This window comes from Mirounga angustirostris, unplaced genomic scaffold, assembly GCF_029215605.1.
Source record: "Mirounga angustirostris isolate CCGP_5_RB_7025 unplaced genomic scaffold, mMirAng1.0.hap1 SCAF_3, whole genome shotgun sequence".
NCBI classification, from domain to species: Eukaryota; Metazoa; Chordata; class Mammalia; order Carnivora; family Phocidae; genus Mirounga; species Mirounga angustirostris.
In genome coordinates, this window is record NW_026991711.1 from 176,127,742 (window position 1) to 176,146,958 (window position 19,217).

A 19,217-nucleotide genomic window follows, 5' to 3' on the forward strand; every position below is an offset into this window, starting at 1 on the left:
ACATTCTTCCCTCACGACAGCCAGCCCCCAGGAGAACATACCGCTGGTTCTGGTCTCCAGTCCTCACTCTCCTCCCCTCCCTGGGCTCTCCCTCCTCTGCTGCCCCGGGGTCTGCCACCGGGACCCTGAGTCCTTCTCAGTCCTGTTCCATCACTGCTGTCCCACAGCTGCCCTTTTCCAGCTCCCCGTCTGTTCTACCAAAAAAAGGTACACTACCCCAGCCCTGCACTCATCCGGGTCTTCTCTTTGTGTGGAAATGCCTCTGCCCTTCCGGTCTTTGCCTCTCCAGTGAGTACCTCAGGGGCTAGAGACTAAATGTTCCTGCCTGGAGACCAAGGACGGATGAGCTGGGGACTCTGACAGGCTGAGTGTTCTGGGCCTTTCTTTCCCTGATGGAAACTAAATAGGTTGCCTGAAATGGAAGAGGTGTCCGGATGTAGACAGAAATGGGGGTCTGGAGCAAGAAGGCCAAGGGGTATCTCAGAGATACACCAGCAGGTCACAAAGAGTCACTTTAGGATGGGGGCGGGGGTGGTGTTTTGCACACAAGATGCAAAACCTCTCAACGATTAGGAAGATTCCAGACTTTGGGAGTCCAGGAGCCCCACAGAAGGTCGGTAGGATCCCAAGCCCGTAGCTGCTGCACCCCCACATGTGTGCATGTGGACAACAGAAGGAAGGGGAGTAGGGCAGGGATGGTGAAGTGAAATGAGCCATCTGGACCAGGAGCGACAGATCCTGGCCCTGCCCAACTCTGCCAGGACCTCCCCCAAACCCGGGGTGCTTACTCAGGCCGGGGCTGAGAGCACAGCTTGCGGGCACCCAGGGAAGACAGGCTTAGTGAGGAGCTCTTACCCCCACTGGGCGGTGGGCTGGTCGGGGAGGTTCCCTCCATCTCCTCAAAGGCCTCCTTGTAGCTGTGCAGATGGGGCTGCAGGAGAAGAAGAGGAGGTGGGGGGGCTGCCCACTGGTGGCCGTGACCCTGAAGAGGAGGGGTTTCCCAGGTAACCAGCCCACACGTCCCCTTGCCAGCCCCGCCCCCCCCACCCCTCTTGGGGGAAACACAAAGGTCAAAGGGAGATCTTGGCCATTCATAGCCCCACCCACTCCTTTGTCACTGAGCGAATGAAAAGCGGCTATTTGCAAAGCCACTGTCCAGCATGGGTGGAAATCAGGAGCACTTGCCTTGGAAATATTCCCCAACAGGGCCAAAGAGAAGGGGCTGGCAATGGGGAACTTGGGTCCTGCCAGAAGGCAGGAGAGAAAAGATGTCCAAAAGCCATTTATATCTAGAATAACTCGCTAGCCTGCATTTTGTTGGACATGGGTCACTCATATCAGAATCTTCCAGGATGGACGTTTAAAATGCATATTCCCGGGCCCTATCCCAGATCTAATATGCTGGGATCTCTGGAGGCAGACTTGGGAATCTATGTTTGTAACAAACTCCCTAGTGGTTGTTTATACTCATCGAAGTCTAAGATCTACTGCCTCCCAACTACGGACAGGTCTCAGAAATGCAAACATTTTGGCATTGAAGTTAGATCTGCCAAGAAAACCCTAGACCTAGAAAGAATTCAAAAACCATTCTTGTCAGTCTATATGATCTGGCTTGGAGTTTAGAGACTGTGGTCATCTGTGTCATACCCAGGACCCTTACCACCCCACTAAGCGGGGCTCTTTAAGAATTAAGGAGGGAACTTCAATCTCAGTGTTAATCTAAGAGGTGGGGGCATAAAAGCTATTTAGGGAGGGAAATGCCAGATTCCATGTGCCAGAGAAGAGATAGAGGATGAGGACTGAGTTTCCTGATAGGGCAGGGCCACGCAGGTGGCGATCTGACTCCCAGATAGTTCGGGGGGCTCCACTACTCTCTCTGGCCACAGGATGCAGTTCAAGGACTCACCTCTTTGGGCCGCCCTCCAGGATTGAGGGCGATGGTGAGAGCCAGCTCGGGGGAGACGCACTGGACAGGGGAACGAACCCCAGGGCTACGGGGGGATGCGGGTTCTGGAGACTGGTTCTCATACTGTCCATCGCTGGCTGCCCGCCTCCGGAGAGGGGCTGGGGGCTCTGCAGGCTGCTTCTCCCGAGCCTGCACCCCTGGGAGGAATTCAGGGCACAGAGGGCAGTGAGCATTTTAGGCGAGAAATGATCGATCAGGCCCAGTTCCCCAGAGAAGGCGGTGCATCTTAGCCAGGGGCCACACTGGAGCTGGGCCTGCCTCCCCTCCAGACTCCCCCACTGCCTCCCTCTGCCCACACCGCAGGCTTTCTCTGCAGGGTGGGGGATCTGCTGTGAGGTGGGGCTGGCCTTCACCAGGAATCTCTACCCTGCACAGGGCTGGGGCCCAAAGCACAAAGGGCTGATACGAGAAACAGATGTCAACTCCTTTCAAACCCTGCAGACAAGAGGGCCAGAGCTTCCAGGCAAAGAAGGGAAGGTGGAAAGACGAGAGACAGTCTCCAAGGTGACCGCATCAACCAAAAAGCAACATCAGGCCCGTGGGGAAGAACTTTGGAAAGAGCACATAATGCATCATCTTGCAAATGGTGCTCCCGAGAAGGAACAAAGAAATGACTAAGTCTTGTCATGAAGTCCCCAGCCCCAGCTGGCCCCTAGAATATTGCTGGCCTTCTCTGGGGTTCCCCAACCTCCATCCCGGGCACCTCTGAAAATGCTTACCAACTGCCCTTATGCTGGCCCCTCATCTGCCCACCCCTTGTCTCACCCCAAAGATGGTCCAGCTTCCCACCGCGCCCCTCCCCACAGATCAGCAGGCAAAGGGCCTGAGGTCATGGGCTCCATCTAGTTTTCTGTATCCCCTTTCATTCCACAGGCCAAAGCATGTTGTTAGCCTCGCCCTCCTTCCCTCCCACTCTGTTTTCCCACAGCTGGGCTGAGGCACGGAACCCATTGCCTCACTGAGCTGGCTCCAGAATCCTAGAAAACTTACTCCCCACGTCGCAGAGGCCAAGACCCAGCCTGAGGACAGGCTTCTTGTCTTCATTAATCTTGTGCGAGGACATCTGCAGCTCTGCCTTCACCATACCCCGGGAAGGGCAGGTTAAGTGAGGGGAAGTGCTGGGACATACCACAGGGCACGGGGGCCCCCAGCCGTGCCAGCCTCGTGCCGACACATCCGGGAACACGGTCCCGTGGCACACTGCACCCAGAGACGCATGCACGTGCGCACACCACTGGTCCCCTCGGGATGTGCTGGTGCAGCCCTCCTCCAGACTGAATCATCTGCCCTCCACGGTGAGGTCCGCGTGCCCCCCCCACCCCCCCCAGCTCCGGCCTGGTACAGCCACTGAGGCTGCTGTGAAAATCACATGCTGGGAAGCTTTCCTAACTTGTCATGAACAGGAGGCTGCCGATGCCAAACTAGGGACGGACACACACTGTTTCACACTCACACACACACACACACAGGCACTCCCGACACGCACTCATCCGATCGCGTAACCGGGGACCCCATCCGGACAGCACAGGACTAGTGTAGCTTTTACAAAGGCAGAGGGGCCCAGGTGGGGTGCGGGTTCGAGCCTCCACTTAGGGTTCCCTCTGACTCAGAGGCAGCCTGCCTGCTATCTCACCCAAGAGAAAAGAACCCTGGATGGGGACAGTGAACCAGACTCACAAACTGCTTGACTTAAAGCAAATAAGCCCTCCCCTTAAAGTGCCCTTATTTTCCAAATAGAAAAATGGGGGTCACATAGTCCTAACAAGGGTCTGTTACCACCATCAACCTGGACTAAAGACGCAGGCAGGCTCTCCCAGGGCTGAGCAGTGCCCAGGACCCCAGGGTGCGGCCACCCCAGGCTCCCAGCCGTCAGAGAGGCGGCAGCCCCCAAGCACCACGCCACGCCTGCAGGGGCTTCCTGCCTTCACCCGCTTCTCCCACCTCCACCGAGCCCCTTCCTCCCCAGGCCTCCTGGGCAGCCTGGTTCAGAGCTGCCGCGCATTTCATTCCTGGCAAAAACATTAGAAAGAAACAGACATAGCCATTGATTTTCTAATAATAATTGTGACAAAGGAGGCCCATTTGGGAAAGGCTCTTGGGGTTTGGAACTAAGTTCAGCTCCAAGGTTAAAAGAAATGCATTAGGGCTGGTTTCAGTTCCGGCTCACCCAGCCCCGCAGCCTCTTTCTGGCAGAGCCCTATGCCTTTGCCAGGGGTGGCCAGTTTCCCTGGTTGGGGATCTGATGTCTGCCCTTGAAAAGTGGGTCTGTTTCAATTCAAGGCCCTAAATCTCCCAGAGGGACAGAGAAAATGCTCCCCGGCGTGCCCAGAAGCATCCTCCATGTTCAGGTGCTGCAGACGGTTGCAGCTGCCCAGAGAAGGGGCCGGACCGCTCAAGAGGGGCTTCCCACGGCAGAGGATGCAAGATCCTAGCCCAGTCAGCCATCTGAGAATGATCACACCTCCTCAAGTCCTGAGGCAGGGGGACGGACAGGATGACCCCCAAAGAGCCAGACTCAGCAGAAGGGGGAAGACCCCACATTCCACTCCCATGGAGACAGCCTCTCCCCCCGCAGTGGGCCCCATGGCACCAGTGGCCAGTCAGAGCCTCTCACATTCTTTGAACACAGTATATCACTGTTGTCCCCTTTGGCAGGCCCAGATATGCCCCAGAGTGCTGGAGAGCCATGTCCCATCTCCCTTGTCCTTCTCTACGGGAGGGGAGACAGGGCATGGCCGGGGCGGGGGTGGGCAGGGAAGAGAGCCCTATTGTTCCTCGGCCAAGCTGGGATGGCTGGACACAAGCTAACAGCCAGTGTCAGAGAGAGAGAACACCCCTCCCTCATGTCCCAGAGACTGACCGATCGTAAAAATAGGCTTACTCCCGGCCACCCACCTCCCCACCACCACCACCCTCAACCCCAGGACTTTCTCGGTCTCTTGGCCCGTTTCCCTGTCTCTGTCGAGGCCCCCGTGTCCATGTGGTCCACTCCCTGCACGCATGCATGCACACACACACACATACATGGACACACACACACACACACACAGAGCCTTCACCCGCAGGAATGGCAGTGGGTCCGGGTCGCCCTCAGAACCTCTACCCCAGCAGGAGACCACGGGGCTGGAGGAAGCTCGTGAAGAAAGGTGGAAAGAGTGGGGTTGAGGGCCTCTGGAATGTCTTCCTTCTAGCCCCAGGAGCATGAGGAGGGGGACGCCCTCATGGCAAGGAAGTGGCCTTTTGGATAATGACATTCAGAAGCACTTTGTGTCCTCTGAAGGCTGCTCACACACTTAGGCACTGGGCCTTCCCCACCGCCTGGAGGACGGCAGTCACCCCAGCCCAGGGCCTGTACACAGACCGCGAGATCTGAAGAGCAGGGTGCCAAACAGCCCCATTTCCTGCAGGTCCTCACTGCATTCCCCAGGATGGTGCTGTGTTTGAGGGAACAGCTGGTTTCAAGGCTCCCCTGAAGTGCACTGGACCTGAGGCAATGAATCCCCTTCACCTAACACACACACACACACACTCCGCACTTCTGGGGGTTGCAGCCCCAGCATACATCAATGCACCCACTTGGGCAGAGCACAGGCGCCCACCACCCAAGTCCCCTGGATAAACGCCCAGGTGTCAGGCTTCATCACACGCCTCCCCTACCCCCTCCCCAGACTGGCCGTGTCCACCCCCACAGACCCAGCTCTTCTTTCCAGCCTTCCGATTTCCAAAAGCCTGGATTCCTCAGCTCCAGGCGACGGGGTTGGGTGTCCGACAGCATGCCTGGGGCTCCGAAAGCCAGGTTCTCCGGGAGGCCACCTGCTAGGCCAGGGCACCAGAAAGCCACACGGAGATCACACTAGCAGCCCCAGGGCAAGCCATGCCAGCTCCCCTCGGGACAGGCCCGCTGCCCCAGACCTGCCCCAGCCCCCCAGGTCCAAATGAACACTGCACTCCCCACCACTGGGCCGAGAAAGGGTGAAGGGAGGGAGAGAAGGTAGACAGGGGCATTCTGCTAGAGCCATCTCTCCAGTTCCCATGGACTGGGAAGAGGAGGGTCTGTGCAAACACCAGATACTGCCATGAGGAGTCAACAATCCCCACTACCCCCTACACCTGTTCCCGAACTGCTCAAGGCCATGGCGTGGGGCAAGCCTGAGCACAACCTTCTCCCTCACCTGGGCCTCCAGGCTCAGAGGCGCAGGGAAAACAATGAGGCAACACCCTCCCCAGAGCTGACAGCCTATGGGCAGACGTTAGTGGGCATCATCCTCAAAGAGAGCAAGGGGACCCATGATAAAGGGTCCACCATATTGGGGCACGTCAAGCCACCACGCAAAATACACGTGGCAGGGCTATGACGTCTCCCTTTTCCACGTTAGGAAATTGAGCTCTGAGTAATCAAGAGACTTGCCCAGGGTCACATAGGGGGTCACAGGCAGAGCCAGGACCATGCCCAGGGCTTCTGACTCTTGGCCATGGGTCCTAGGATCAGAGATTCGGGATGAGGTCAGAGGGGGTGCCATGTCCCCAGAGAGTACCGCACTCAAGAGTGGACAGGGCAGCAGGTGTTGGACACCACTCTTTGTCATGAGCCTGGTGGCCCATGCAAAGCACAACCTGGCTCCTGCTGAGACCCTGGCCCAGCAGCCTGGGCGGTCTGGCCAGGGTGGTCTGGCCAGGGTGGCTGGAGAGCGGGCTATCCCCGCCCTCACCGAGCACACTCACTGCAAAGGCCTATGTGTCCATGGGGAGCCTGAAAGTTCATCTAGTCACCCCAGACCGTGTTCCTATCAGTAAGGCCAAAGCCAAAAGCATCAGGCCTGTGTCCATGCAGAAGTGGGAGCACTCGCTCATGCAGAAAGGAGGGGAAGAGGGTTTAGAGAGAGCAGGAGAGAGAAGTGGGTGCGAGGGCCAGTAAGGAAAGGAGGAGGGGGTGAAGAGAACAGGAAGAGATGGAAAGAAGAAGATAGAAGGGGGAGGAAAAAAAGGTAAAGGGGGATGGAAAAAATGAACAAGGACGAGAGTGGGCAAAGGTTGGAAGAAGTGGTCCATGAGAAAGAGGGAAGAGAAGCTGAGAGCTACAGTGAGGGCCAGAGACTTATAAGGGGGAAGGTGGGGAGGGGAACCAACCAGAGAGGGAGGAAGATCGGAGCCGGTGGAGAGGAGGCAGCCGAAAGCTGGTGTGCCCCATGCCCTGCAGCTTGGCATTGTACGCTGCCCACACCCACCCCGGGGAACCGGCAGGAAGAGGGGCAAGCAGGAAGGGAAGGCAGGGGGGAGGGGATGACACCAGGCAAGGAAGGCACCACACCCACGTCAGAGGGGACAGATGGACACAGGACACACAGAGGATGCAAGGGACGAAGCATCAAACAAGACGAAACAAAACAAAAACAAAGAGAAAATCAAGATTAGTTGTTCTGAGTCTGGGATCGGGCCACACGCTTGGAGGGAGGTGGGAGGGTGTCAGACAAGAAGAGAGGGTGCATCCAGGGTCTTGCTTCTCCAGTGGGCAGGTGGACCTCTTGCTGTCCCACAGGACGCCACATCTCTCGATTTTCTAACCCCAGCATGGGGCAAGCAGGTGACGGCCCGGGACCAGGAGATTGCAGTCCTATTGCCCCACAACTCACCTGCCCTCACAGTCAGCATGGCCCCATCCTGGGACCTCTCTCCTCTTGTGGTCACCTGCCTCTTCCTGGACCCAGCTGTGACCCTCCCAGCCTGAGTCCAAGGGCTACAGTCCCTAGCATCCTAGCACCCCCCTGCCCTTCGTCCTTCCCTCACCCCCACCTTAGCAACCCTCTTCCCCGGAGTCCCTTCCATTTCTACTCCGGCCCAAAGCTGCTGGGCACCACCCAAAAGCCCTTAAAATGAGCCCACCTGGATGCACTATAAGGACTTGCTATGTCCTCCTTTTATCCACCCTCGCTGACTCCCTGACCCCACAAGGGCCGCACAGGGAAACCTGCTCCTTCCCCTACTCTCTGCTTCACGAGCTACTCCACATCAGCTTCTTGGCCACTTCCCCCTCGTGCCTCCAACTGCCAAATGTGGGAGGCTCTGGGACTCAGCTCTGGGACCTCTTTTCTAAGTGTGCTCCCTCCCAGGTGCCATCATGCATGCCACACCTCACATGACACCATACACAGGCAACCTCATGTACTGGCATCATAATGCCCATGTTCCTAAGCTCCAACCTCTCCCCGTGGAGGTTTCAAGAGCCTCTCAAATCTATCATGGCCAAAATCACACTTCAGACATTCCCTCCAAGTCTGCTCTTCCCACATGCTTACCCATCTCAGTAAAGAGCGACTCCACCCTTTAGTTGCTCAGGCCAAGAACCCTAGAGTTGCCCTTGACTTTTCTTGTTCATATTCCACGTCTAGCCTTGATGGCTCCACCTCCCAAACTGTGTACAATCTAAGCACTTGTCACCATCTCCACAGCCCCCACTCTGATCAATAGCAGCAGTCTCCTCACTGGTCTCTCTCCCTTCCATCCTGGCCACACTGACCCTTTTAGAACAAGTCAGATGATGTCACTACTGTGCACACAGCACACAGAGTAAAAGCCAAAGTTCTTAGTAGCACCTACAAGGCCCCTGCAAGCTGGCCCCCAGGCCCATCACCTCCTTGACTCTGTGCCCCACTACAAGCCTCACATCAGGCACAGCCCGACCTCAGGGCCTTTGCACTTGCTGTTCCATCTGCACATTCCCTCACCGCCCAGGGCAGCCTTCCCTGATCCTATGTAAAGTGCAACCACCCACCCACCCTCTATCCCTCACTGACACTCTCCTGCTTTATTTTATCTCTGTGGCACTTACCACCCATCTGACATATTATATATGTATTTGCTATTTGTTTATTGTCCATCTCCCCCATGAAGGCAAGAGTTTTTACCTCTTTTGTTTACCGCCATTTTTCCAGAGCCCAGACTAACACAGACTAGGAATTCATGCCGAATGAATGACTGAATGGGCTTTGATGTCATCTCCTCTTTCCACGATGAAAGGTAAAAGTTGGGTTCTCAATTTGAGGTCCCAAAGCTTGATACAGGTATTTCCCTATATCTGTATTCATCCTCTACTCTTACTTCACAAGGAGGTATCCCACCTCCTCACTGAGCTTAAATCATCCACCTGGGCTCCTAGGCCTAGAGCCCCTCTTCCTTCCTTACTGGTCTTATTCTAGCAACTTCTTTCTTTCTCTTCCATCTTTTTCTTCTTTCTATTCCCTCCATATTCAACCTCTGCTCCTCCTCCTCTAAAAACATTCTCATGGCTCCTATATTTATAAAAAAAAAAAAAAAAAAAAAAGGCTCTCCATATCTTGCTACACTCTTTAGCTACCATCCTCTTCCCTTTTATCATATAACCACTCAAAAGAAGAGTTGATATCCTGTCTGCGCTGCCTCCCTGCACTCACTCCTCAATCCTGTAGTCTGCTTTCCGTCACCACCACTCTACGGAAAGTATGTCTTTGAAAATTCCCGGGGCCACCTAATTGGCAAGCCCAGTGAATTTTTCCCAGTCCTCCTCATGATCTCTCCAGTGACATTGTGAACCCCCCCACCCCTCCTCCTGGAAACCCTTTTCTGTCTTAACTTCTGTGGTGACCCACTGTCCCTGTCTTCTCTCACTGTCCTGAACATTCCTTCTCAGCCCCCTTCCCCTCCGTTCACCTCATGGCCATTTCATCCTAAGTTCTTTTCTCTCCATGCCCTCTGATACAGATATCTCATTCATGGCCAAAGCTTTAACCCACATCTTTGTGAGGATGACTCCAAAACGTACAGTTCTTTCCACTCTTTCAAGCTCCAGCTCCAGATGTTTAGCTGCTTTCCATACATCGCTACTGCCTGCAGGCTCCACCGTCACCTCAAACTCAACATACAGAACACAGATGTCTTCATCTTCCACAAAATCCTCTTCTCCTAACTCCTGGCTTATTAATGGAACTAGCATTCTGTTCCCATTCATGGAGCCTCACAGTCATCTTTGATGTCTTCCTCTCCTTCACCCCTACATCCAATCAATTTGTAAGTGCACTGGTTCTACTCTCATGGTATCCTTGGCACCCATCTCTTCTTTTTCATATCCATGGTCAGCACCCTAATGCAACCCCCCGACCCAGTCTACCTAATAAACAACTACATGTCCCGATTCAAACTCTCTCCTATTTTGCCTCCTCCCTGCCCAGATCCACCAGATACATCTTCCTAAATTACAGATCTGATCATGGCATACTCCCAACTGAAACATGGCCATGGCTTCCTACATTGCCACTAGATAAGATTCAAGCTCCTTAGTCTGATATATTAAGACCAACCAGAGGCAGGTCCCAGGCCACTGCCTATATGCTCTCAATCTACTATATTCTTCAAACACTTATGCTTTCCTGTCTTCACTAAGAATCCTGTCTCTCCAATGACCCCACCCACTTTCAAACTCCTATTCCTCTCCCAAGGCTCTATTTAAAACCCACACTCAACACACTCCTCCGTCTCTTCAGCTGACACTGATCTTTCCTTTTTCTTCACTCCCACAGAAGTTTCTCCATATCTCACTCATTAGGAATGACTTCATTTTAAAGTTCCAGTTCTTTCTCCCCTTACTAAACTCTAGACTCCTTAAAGATAAGATGCGCATCTGATCTCCAACATGCATTGAAACCTCTACCTCTAGAGACATCTGAGATCAGTCCAGTCACAGAATCAGGATCATAAGATAACATGGACTCAACAACTCTGACTCCTATTTCTTTTTCTTGTCTTACTGCACTGGCTAAGATATCTAATACAAGTGACAGTGGCGATAACAGGCATATTTATTTTGTCCCTGGTGTACCAGGAATGCTTCTAATGTTTCACAAGAAAGTGTTATGTATGCTACAGGTTCCTGGTACCTACCCTTTATCAAGTTAAGAAAACTATCCCTATATTCTCTGAGATCTAAGCTGAAATAAGACATAAGGAGTTGTTGGATCAAAATGGAATGAGCCAGGGATATAGTATTGAGGTATGGAGGAGGTATTGAGCCAAAGAAGAAAAGGCAGAACTGCAGGAGAAAAGCCAGGAGAAACCAGATCAAGTTCATGGCCACAAAGAGGCTCTCCCTCAGAGCTGAGCTTCCTGGGTTACTCATACTGAAGCTTATGTTCCAGCTTCTTGCAGAAGAACATAGAAGAAGCAGGAAGAAGGGGTACTGGCCTATTCCCTGACTCCCAGACTGTTGTACACAATGATCCTGCCTTTGCACCCTTACTTACACAAGCACTGCAGACACTCTGCAGGGCCACTGAGGAATTTGTGCTGACATAAATACTTTCATGACAGGGCATGGACCAAGGAGTCCCCTCTATAGCCCTGGGGACCAAATATATCTGTCCCCTCTATACATCTCATCCCTTCTCCTGACTGAGTCACTCACAGTTGGTGGAGAAGACAATAGCAGGGTTGGGGACAGAGACATTGTACCAACATCCCTCCCTCCCTATGACTCCTTGGCAGCCAAAGCCTGGGCAGCTAAGGATATGGATATTGACAGTCAAGACTTCAGAAGCTGGTAAGAGAGAAAAGGCTGAGGGGAGATGCACTACAAGATGGACATCCTTCTGGAGCCATTAAGGTATGGCTTCCTTTAGAGCAAGCTCCAGGAGAGCTATACAGAGGGGTTTCTGGTAGGGGAGAGGAAATTCACTCTGCTTCCCCAGAGAATCTGCTCATCATTAGGTTAGAGTGTTACTATTCCTCAGGCCACCTCATCTCTGTAAAATATTAAGAGAGCCCCACTTCTCTCCCTTTAACAAAATCTCTGACAAAGAAGCCAGTGGTCCTTCTCTCAGGAGCCCAGAGGTGGGAAAAAGAAGATGGCAGCCCCATGTGGACCACCCCACCTCGTGTTATAGAGCTACTCAGAGCACCTCTAGAGTTATAGAGCTACTCATCCTGTGTTTTGACTCTCAGCTAAAAGCAATGATGTGCTCCTAGACCAGCTCTCCAGGCGAAGTGAATCCCTGATGGCCAATTTCCATGGCATAAATACTTTCCTCATGGCCAATTTGAAGTTACTCAGAGTGGAACTCGGGACCGTGCTCTGCTCTGAAGCACAGCAGGGCTCCCTGCCCCCACACCCCGGTCCTGGACCCAGCCTAATAGCCAGCCAGCCTGCCCTCAGCTGCTTCCCCAAACCTACCATCCATCCCCACGTAGGGGTCTCCCTCTCTCCCTGCAGCTGCTATGGTGTCTCAGCTTCCCTTACATTTAGGGAGAGGGGTGGAGGGCAGAGTCAGCTGCCCAGGCTCCTCTTCTCCTCCCTGAGCTCCCACCACCCTGTCCGCTGAGGGGCTTGGCACAAGGTCCCCTAGCCCCCGTCTCTAGTCCACTCCTGCCTGGCCTCACCTCCACAGTTAAACAAACCCATAGGATTTCTCACCGAGTGTGGCTGCCCCCATGGAATGGTCATGGGCTTAGGCCCATAAGAAGGAAGGGAGCCCTTCCTGTCCCTCCCAACATGGCCCTGCACACTCTGCCATTTCTTGCCTTGATCTCCCCAATAAGCTCTCTGGTCACCACATTCCCTATCCTCCCTCCAGAAACATAAGCCCATTCTCTGATAGGAAATGGAGCTTTGTTTCTTAGTGCCTGCTTCTCATCCACAGCGGGTCTGAAAGCAAGGACTAACAGGACAGCTGAATGAGAAGGGGAACCTTGGCCTCCCCACGAAAATGAGACCTACCCGGAGGGGACCCACCAGGGTTGAGCACTCAGGTAGAGCCCCGGCCTTAAGGACACCCTCCCTTCTCTGTTATGCCTCTGGGAGGGCCCAAGTGGGAAACTGGGTCTACAGAAGCCTCCCTCCAGCCTTCTCCACACCTTCCCCCAGGAACTGAAGTCTGAGGATGCAGGCAGTTGCACAGAGCATCTTCTCTCTGCCTAGAAAATCTGTACTCCAGCCCCAAAGTCACCACTTCCAGGAAGCTTTCCCTGATTGCTCTAGGTGGTAAGCCTTGCTTTCCCTCCAGCTCTGGGGCTTTGGCCCCCACCCCTGTCAGAGCACACCTTACACTCCTGTCTACCTGTCCCTTCACTATACTGTAAGCTCCTTGAAGGCAGGAACCGAAAGACATTGATCTTTGAATCTCCATGCCTGCCTTAGAGCCTAACAGACAATGAACGCAGGGAGGGATGGCTAGCGTGTGGGCTCCTGACAGCCTCTTCCCCAGGTCAAAGCAGCGCCTGCCAAGGGGTGATGGCTGCCCCTGCACCTCCCCCCAACAAGACCAACCAAGACCAAAGAGGGAAGGCATGGAGGGAGTAGGAGGGGATTCCCAGGACTGATGGTCCCTGAGGCTCTTACCTGCTACCCGGTGGGCCACCAGTCCCTCCAGGTTCAGTGGCTCCTCCTCTGGAGTGTGGGATGGGTCTGAAGTTGCCTCCTTTGGTGGGAGTTGAGGCTGAGCAGTGAGGCCAGGGAGAGAGGCTGGGGGCTGCTGAGGCCCGGGAGGGCTGTGGGTGGTTGGAAGGAAGGCAGACGAGGAGGACGAGGCTGGGCTCTTTGGACGGAAACTCTGGCTGGACCCAGCAGGACATGGCTGATAATCATAAGGGGAGTAAGGCCTGCCAGAAGGGAAGGACTCCAGGGCCAGGGAGGCCCGCGGGGCCGGCTCAGGGGTTCCCAAGGAATGCCCACTGGGGATGTAGCCAGACCTGGACTGGGTCAGTGGATGAGGCTGGCAGGTGGAGCCGGAGAGAGGCTGGGAGGACAGCGGGGAAGCCCCTGGCCAGGCCCCCGGGACACTCTGGGACTTGTGCAGGGGGGTAGCAGCTGCGGCCGGCTCCAGATCCAGCATCAGCATGTTGAGTGCTTCGATGGACTGCTCGATCTCCTGCTGGGAGGCTGCGCTTGGGAACTCAGGGAGGCTGGGGGTGGGGGTCTCGGCCAGCGGCTGGGGGCTGGGCCTGCTGGGCCCGAGACTCTCCAGGTGGGCTCTCTCCTGCTGGCGAGGGGGCGGACGAGGTTGCTGTTGCTGCCAGGAATTCAGGCCCCTCTGCACAGCCTCCCGGCTGCTGCCCCCACGGGCTGGAGCTGGGGGCAGCTGGGGCTCACTCTCCGGAAAGGACTGGGAGCGGAACATACCGCTGGGGTCAAGGCCATAGTGGGAGGCGGTCACTGGCTGCTGCCAGGCTGGGTGGGGCCCCTCCCGCTGGTAGCCTGCTAAACCCTCCTGTGCGGAGTAGGAGGACCGCATGGGGGCCGTGTGGCCAGCATGGGCAGGCATCACCCGGCCGGCAGACTCATAGGGGTAGCCCCCGCCATTGACCATCGGTTCCACGGGGTAGGGCTTGTCCAGCCCGTTGGTCAGTGAGGACAGGGCCTCTGGGTAGCCTCCCTCACTGGTGTTGGTGACCCCGTCCAGGGAGGACAGTGTGCCCATGCTGCCCACGCTGTGCCCGTCCTGGTTGGGCAACTCATCATCCAGGATGTCCGTCTCCCGCTCAGATGCCAAGGCCCCGCCGTTGACATGAACCTGGGCTGGGACGACATGGCGGCCAGAGGAGGGCACGGCCGGGCCCCCCATGGGGCGGGACCGGAGATGCTGGGTGCGGTACATGGGCCCTGACTTCTCTCTCTCGACACCGAAGCCACTGAGCAGGCGGTCCAGCTCGCGCTTCTCCTCGGGACTCAGGGCAGCAGGGGCACTGGAGGGCCCGGGGGCAGGCTCGTCGGTCTTGTCTGTCTTGGTGGAGGCTGTGGAGTTGCCTGAGTCGCTGCTCACGGAGAGGGTGTGCTCCACGTGGTTGGGGGTGGCAGACAGGGCGGGGCGCACGGCGTTGACAGCCCCAGTGCTGCCGTGCAGGGAGTCCTTCTTCTTCACCTTGGCATACAGGCTCCCATCCAGAGGTCCCTGAGTGTGACCCACCACCTCTGCAAGAGAGCCGGAGGGCAAACAACAGACAGCAGACGTCAGTGGGAGGCAAGGACACCCTCGCCTCTCCCAGAGGGAGTGAAGAGCTTCCATTCCCTGGATCTCAAAATCTCCCCGCACCACTCAAGACAGAGCTGAGGTCAGGGGGTGTGGGGGAGGAGGACAAAAGGACTCCTAGCCCAGGCTTTTGGGCCCCAACACCCAGCTCTCAGGGCCAGGCAGTGCAGCCTAAGCGGGCGGGGAGGGGGTTCTGGGAGCAAGATGCCCTGTCCAAAGGCTGGCCCTGGCATTTCACCAGCTTCCCAAGGACCTGAAAGTACTGGGTCAAGATGGGGTTCAGCAAAGCCAGCAGTCCCCGTGTCAGAGGGGACATGCTTTCCCTTGGAACACTGGGCTCGTGGAATTCTGGAAAGAGGATCCAGAGACCAGGGGGGCAGGGGAAGCATCTTAGGGATCCAGAACACAAAAGGAGATGCTCTCATCAGGGAGGGGTGTCCCCTGTGTCATTTTGTCTGGGGACCCCATGAGCAATACTTTCTCTGAAAGGAAAGAGTGAGCACTGGATGGCTCAGGGCCAGAGGGCTGACTCAGGAACGAAGAACTTCCCCACCCAGAGGGACTCAGTGATTTCACACCCTGTACAGTCAGCAGCTCAGCTTCAAGCCCCGACACACACACACATACAGAAGCCCCTCCCCTCCCTTCACTCCAAGGCAGGCCCCCCGTTGGCAAGAAAAGAAAGCCCCCTCCCAAATACTGCACAGACTCCAGCCAGACACTAAGAGTCACACACACCCACCATTCACACACAGGAAAACCAGACACAAAGACGTCCAGAGACACACACGCCAACTAATAATCACCCAAGTCAAACACCCAGAATTCACCCAAATCAAACACCCTGGTACACTCTTGGGGTCCACTAGATAGGGGCCCCCGAGGCACCAAACACCTTGCAAGGCACTTTACATACACATTATTTCTAATCCTGCGAGTCAGGGAGTATTATACTTTAAGGATGGGAAAAAGTGAGGTTCACAGAAGTGAAACCATTTATCTGCAGATACACAGTATCTGGTAAAGCTAGATTTAAAATCAGAACTAATTTAAGATTTAATTAAAATAAAACTAGATTAAAAGCAAAACTAATTTAAAATCAGAACTTCAAAAACCATTCAATTTTTATTATTTCACACTGTCTCTCATATCACACACACACAGAGAATAAATTAAACACATAAAAGGCAACAATAACCCCAAAATAAATACTTAAATCTAAAGCCACAATCATTTCAAAAAATACAAGCTCCTACCATGTCCAAGGATCAGCCCTCAGGCCAGAAGTGGCAGCCTCTAAAAATAAACACTCATACAGAAGCCCACAGCCAAAAACAAGTGATCAGACAACCACAAAACAGGAACATCCTGATCAACATACACACACACAAACCACAGGCCGACCAAATGATGTCACGGGGAGCAAGCACAGCGAGGCCTAATGAGGCACATCGTCCATACACACCCCCCGGGGGCTGGATGCTCTGCCCATTCACTTAACTCTCCAGAACCATCTCTCTGTCCCCAGTTTTCCCTGGGGCTTTGGGACCTTGGCCAGCAGCAGGTCCCAAGTGATACTGGGCCAGAGTGTGGCCGCAGCCACGGGCTCCCAGGGATGGGGCTGGTCTGAATTGGAGAGAGGTCTGAATCTCCAGCAATCTGTTCCTTGTGCTGGGGCCCCCAATGGCTGCTGAGATGCAGGCACAGGCATGCCTGCCTCTTCCAAATGGCCTGTCGTTGCCCCTGAAGGTATCGAAGCTACTGAAGGAGAGAGGCTGCCCCTCATGCTGTGTCCTTCCAAAGAACTGGGCTCCTTGCTACACAAAAAAAAGAGACCCCAGATGGTGGCTTCCATAGGGGGAAAGCGTCGAAGACAAGAGCTCTCCTCCACTCAGATTTCTGGGGGTGATTTCCATGAGGGGGGCCCCCTAGACCAGTCAGTGGGAGGCTGAAGGGCTGTCCTTCCTTCCCACTGTGCCTGGAAAGCGGCTGGCCCCAGAGAAGGCAGGCCCACTCCTGGGCCCTGGCGCCACTCCGAAGCTCACGCTGTGAGGCCAGGGAGCTCCTCCATCCCCTGCACCCCCTAACCTCCCAAGTTCATGCTCATGTGGTCTGGGAAGTGGGGGAAACAGCAAAGCAAAGGGTGGAGTGTCCAACGGGCTCCCCATTTACACTTAGGGGCAATGAGAACCTCTGGGTACAAATCAGCGTAAACCAAGAAGTATTCTCTCCTTCAGGGAGAAAGTAGACGCACCCCCGCATCTCACTTGGGTTCATAAAAGAAGAGCTTTTAGCAAGAGAGCTACAAAAGCATATCCCCCGAGGGAGGCAGGGAGGAAGAATTCACACTGATTACCAGCACCTGACATCTTGCCCCTTTTGGCCCCTTCACTGATTCTGACAACGTCGATATTAAACCTATTCTGCCATGTAATTTACCCCCGCACGGACCACTGTTTGCAGCTACATCAGGAACAGTAACTGCCAGGCCGCCAAGGCTGAGCAAGAAAATCGAAGAAGTGTAGATTGTTTAACTAAATCTTTTTCACACAATACAAATGGAAATGTCTACTGCTGTCCTCCAAGGAGGAGCCCACTGCTCCTGACTCCGAGTGCTGGCCCCATGCTCCGGGCTGTCCTGCACCTTCACTGGCCTTCCTTTTCCCATCAAGGGGGGACCGTGAGGACACCCAGGCCCATCCCGGGTCTGTCTAGCCCCCGGGAGGGCTCCTCTGAGAGCCCAGTGCGTTGGAGTGACCCAGCGTGGCAGGTACCCCTGTTCCTCCCATCAGAGATGAAGCGCACCCCCCACACACACATGCTCGTCCTCCCCTTCTGCCGGGCCACTGCGGCCACATTAAGTGCTACTTAGCAGGACCACAAGAAGCCGGAACACAACGTCGGTTTCAATCTATTAAGGCAGGAAGGGCAAAAGAGAGAGGCAGGCAGAGCAAGGAGGAGGAGGGAAACAGAGCCAGAGGAGAGGGTGGGGGGAGATGGTTTCGAGGCTCTCAAGCCGAGAGGCCATGAGATCCAACTCAGTTCCAGCAGACTCCAGGGGCACGGCCAACTCAGCCAAATCCTCTCGGGTGAGAGCGCATTGGACGCCCAGTGCGGCAGGGAGCAGGGGACAGAGGAGGAACCTGCCCGATCGGGGCCAGGGGTACCCGCATGGGTGAAAATTGAGCAGAAGGACAGCCGGCAAGGGCAACACAGGTTGCGAGCAGCCCAGAGGGGGGAGCTCGCAGCCCCACGAGCGGGCCGGCCAGAACATCCTGTCTCGTGGGCCGTCTCCCCGGCCGCTTCTCTAGGGAAGCCGAGAAGCCCACGGTCCCTTCAAGGCCCCACTCGCTTTGTCTGAATATGTCTCCTGGCTCCCCCAGCAGCAGCTCCAAACCCCAGCTCCACCCTCAACACTGAGCCTCATTGCACCAAGAGGCCCTTCTTCCACGGCGGCCGTAATCCAGATGTGCGAGTCATGCTTTTGGAAAGCTCTGAGGAAAATCCCCAGCTGACTTGGACGTGGACCTACTCCTTAGGCTCCCTCCAGCAAGCCATGGAGGTGTGCGTGGTGCTAGAAGCACAATATGGGCAGGATGCAGGGAAGGGGAGATGTGTGCATCCCGCACACTGCAAAGAGAATGGAAGAACGATGGGATGCAAGAGGTGACCTGGGTTTAGGGTGGTTGTTTTCCAATTTTGATGTTCATAGGAATCTGCTCCGGGGGTTGTTAAAAATGTAGATGCTGGGGCCCTACCCTCAACGATTTTCACTCATAGGCCTGGGGCGAGGCCAAAAAGCAGTATTTTAACTCTCCCAAGGCTCTGGGGCTCACATAGGTGGATGATATCTTGAGAAACCCTGACCCCAGTGGCCAGCACTTTGGACTCTGAGATGAAGGACCCCTACTTCTCTTACTAATGTCTAGTGTGGAAATTTCGCTTATTTAGAGGTCAGGACAGATGGCCCAACCATGCAGAATAAAAGGTGCCAGCCTGGTTGACTCCAAGAAAGAAGGTTCCTTTGGCGATGAGTCAGCGAGGAGCGACCCTTCCTTGTCCAACCAGCAGGCCTGTTTTGAATAGTGAATGATTTATTAAGGTTTTCAGGATGGGGCCCTTCAGGATAAAAAGTCCTTTGGGTCCACGTCCAGCAGAATAGCAACTCATTAAAATATATTATGCAGAACAGAGTGATAACCAACCAATGTAGAGGAAAATCAAGGAGTGCCAATAGGAAGAGGCATCACGCCCACCCTGGACAC

General features: G+C 54.9%; 1 protein-coding gene across 12 annotated transcripts in view; it reads right to left on the minus strand.

Moving 5' to 3' along the window:
* The window catches only part of TNS1 (tensin 1), a 193,800-nt gene that overhangs the window by 32,495 nt on the left and 142,088 nt on the right, over positions 1 to 19,217 (minus strand). For 7 of the 12 annotated variants that reach the window (XM_045868018.3, XM_045868016.2, XM_045868020.3 and 4 more), the window contains 4 exons: positions 13,326 to 14,894; positions 7,094 to 7,177; positions 1,907 to 2,103; positions 856 to 931 (listed from right to left, as the gene is read on the minus strand). In XM_045868018.3, coding sequence (XP_045723974.1) covers positions 856 to 931; positions 1,907 to 2,103; positions 7,094 to 7,177; positions 13,326 to 14,894 — 1,926 coding nt within the window. The remainder of the gene's footprint in view (positions 1 to 855; positions 932 to 1,906; positions 2,104 to 7,093; positions 7,178 to 13,325; positions 14,895 to 19,217) is intronic. The other 5 variants (XM_064587035.1, XM_054506018.2, XM_045868023.2 and 2 more) reach the window with 2 other exon arrangements.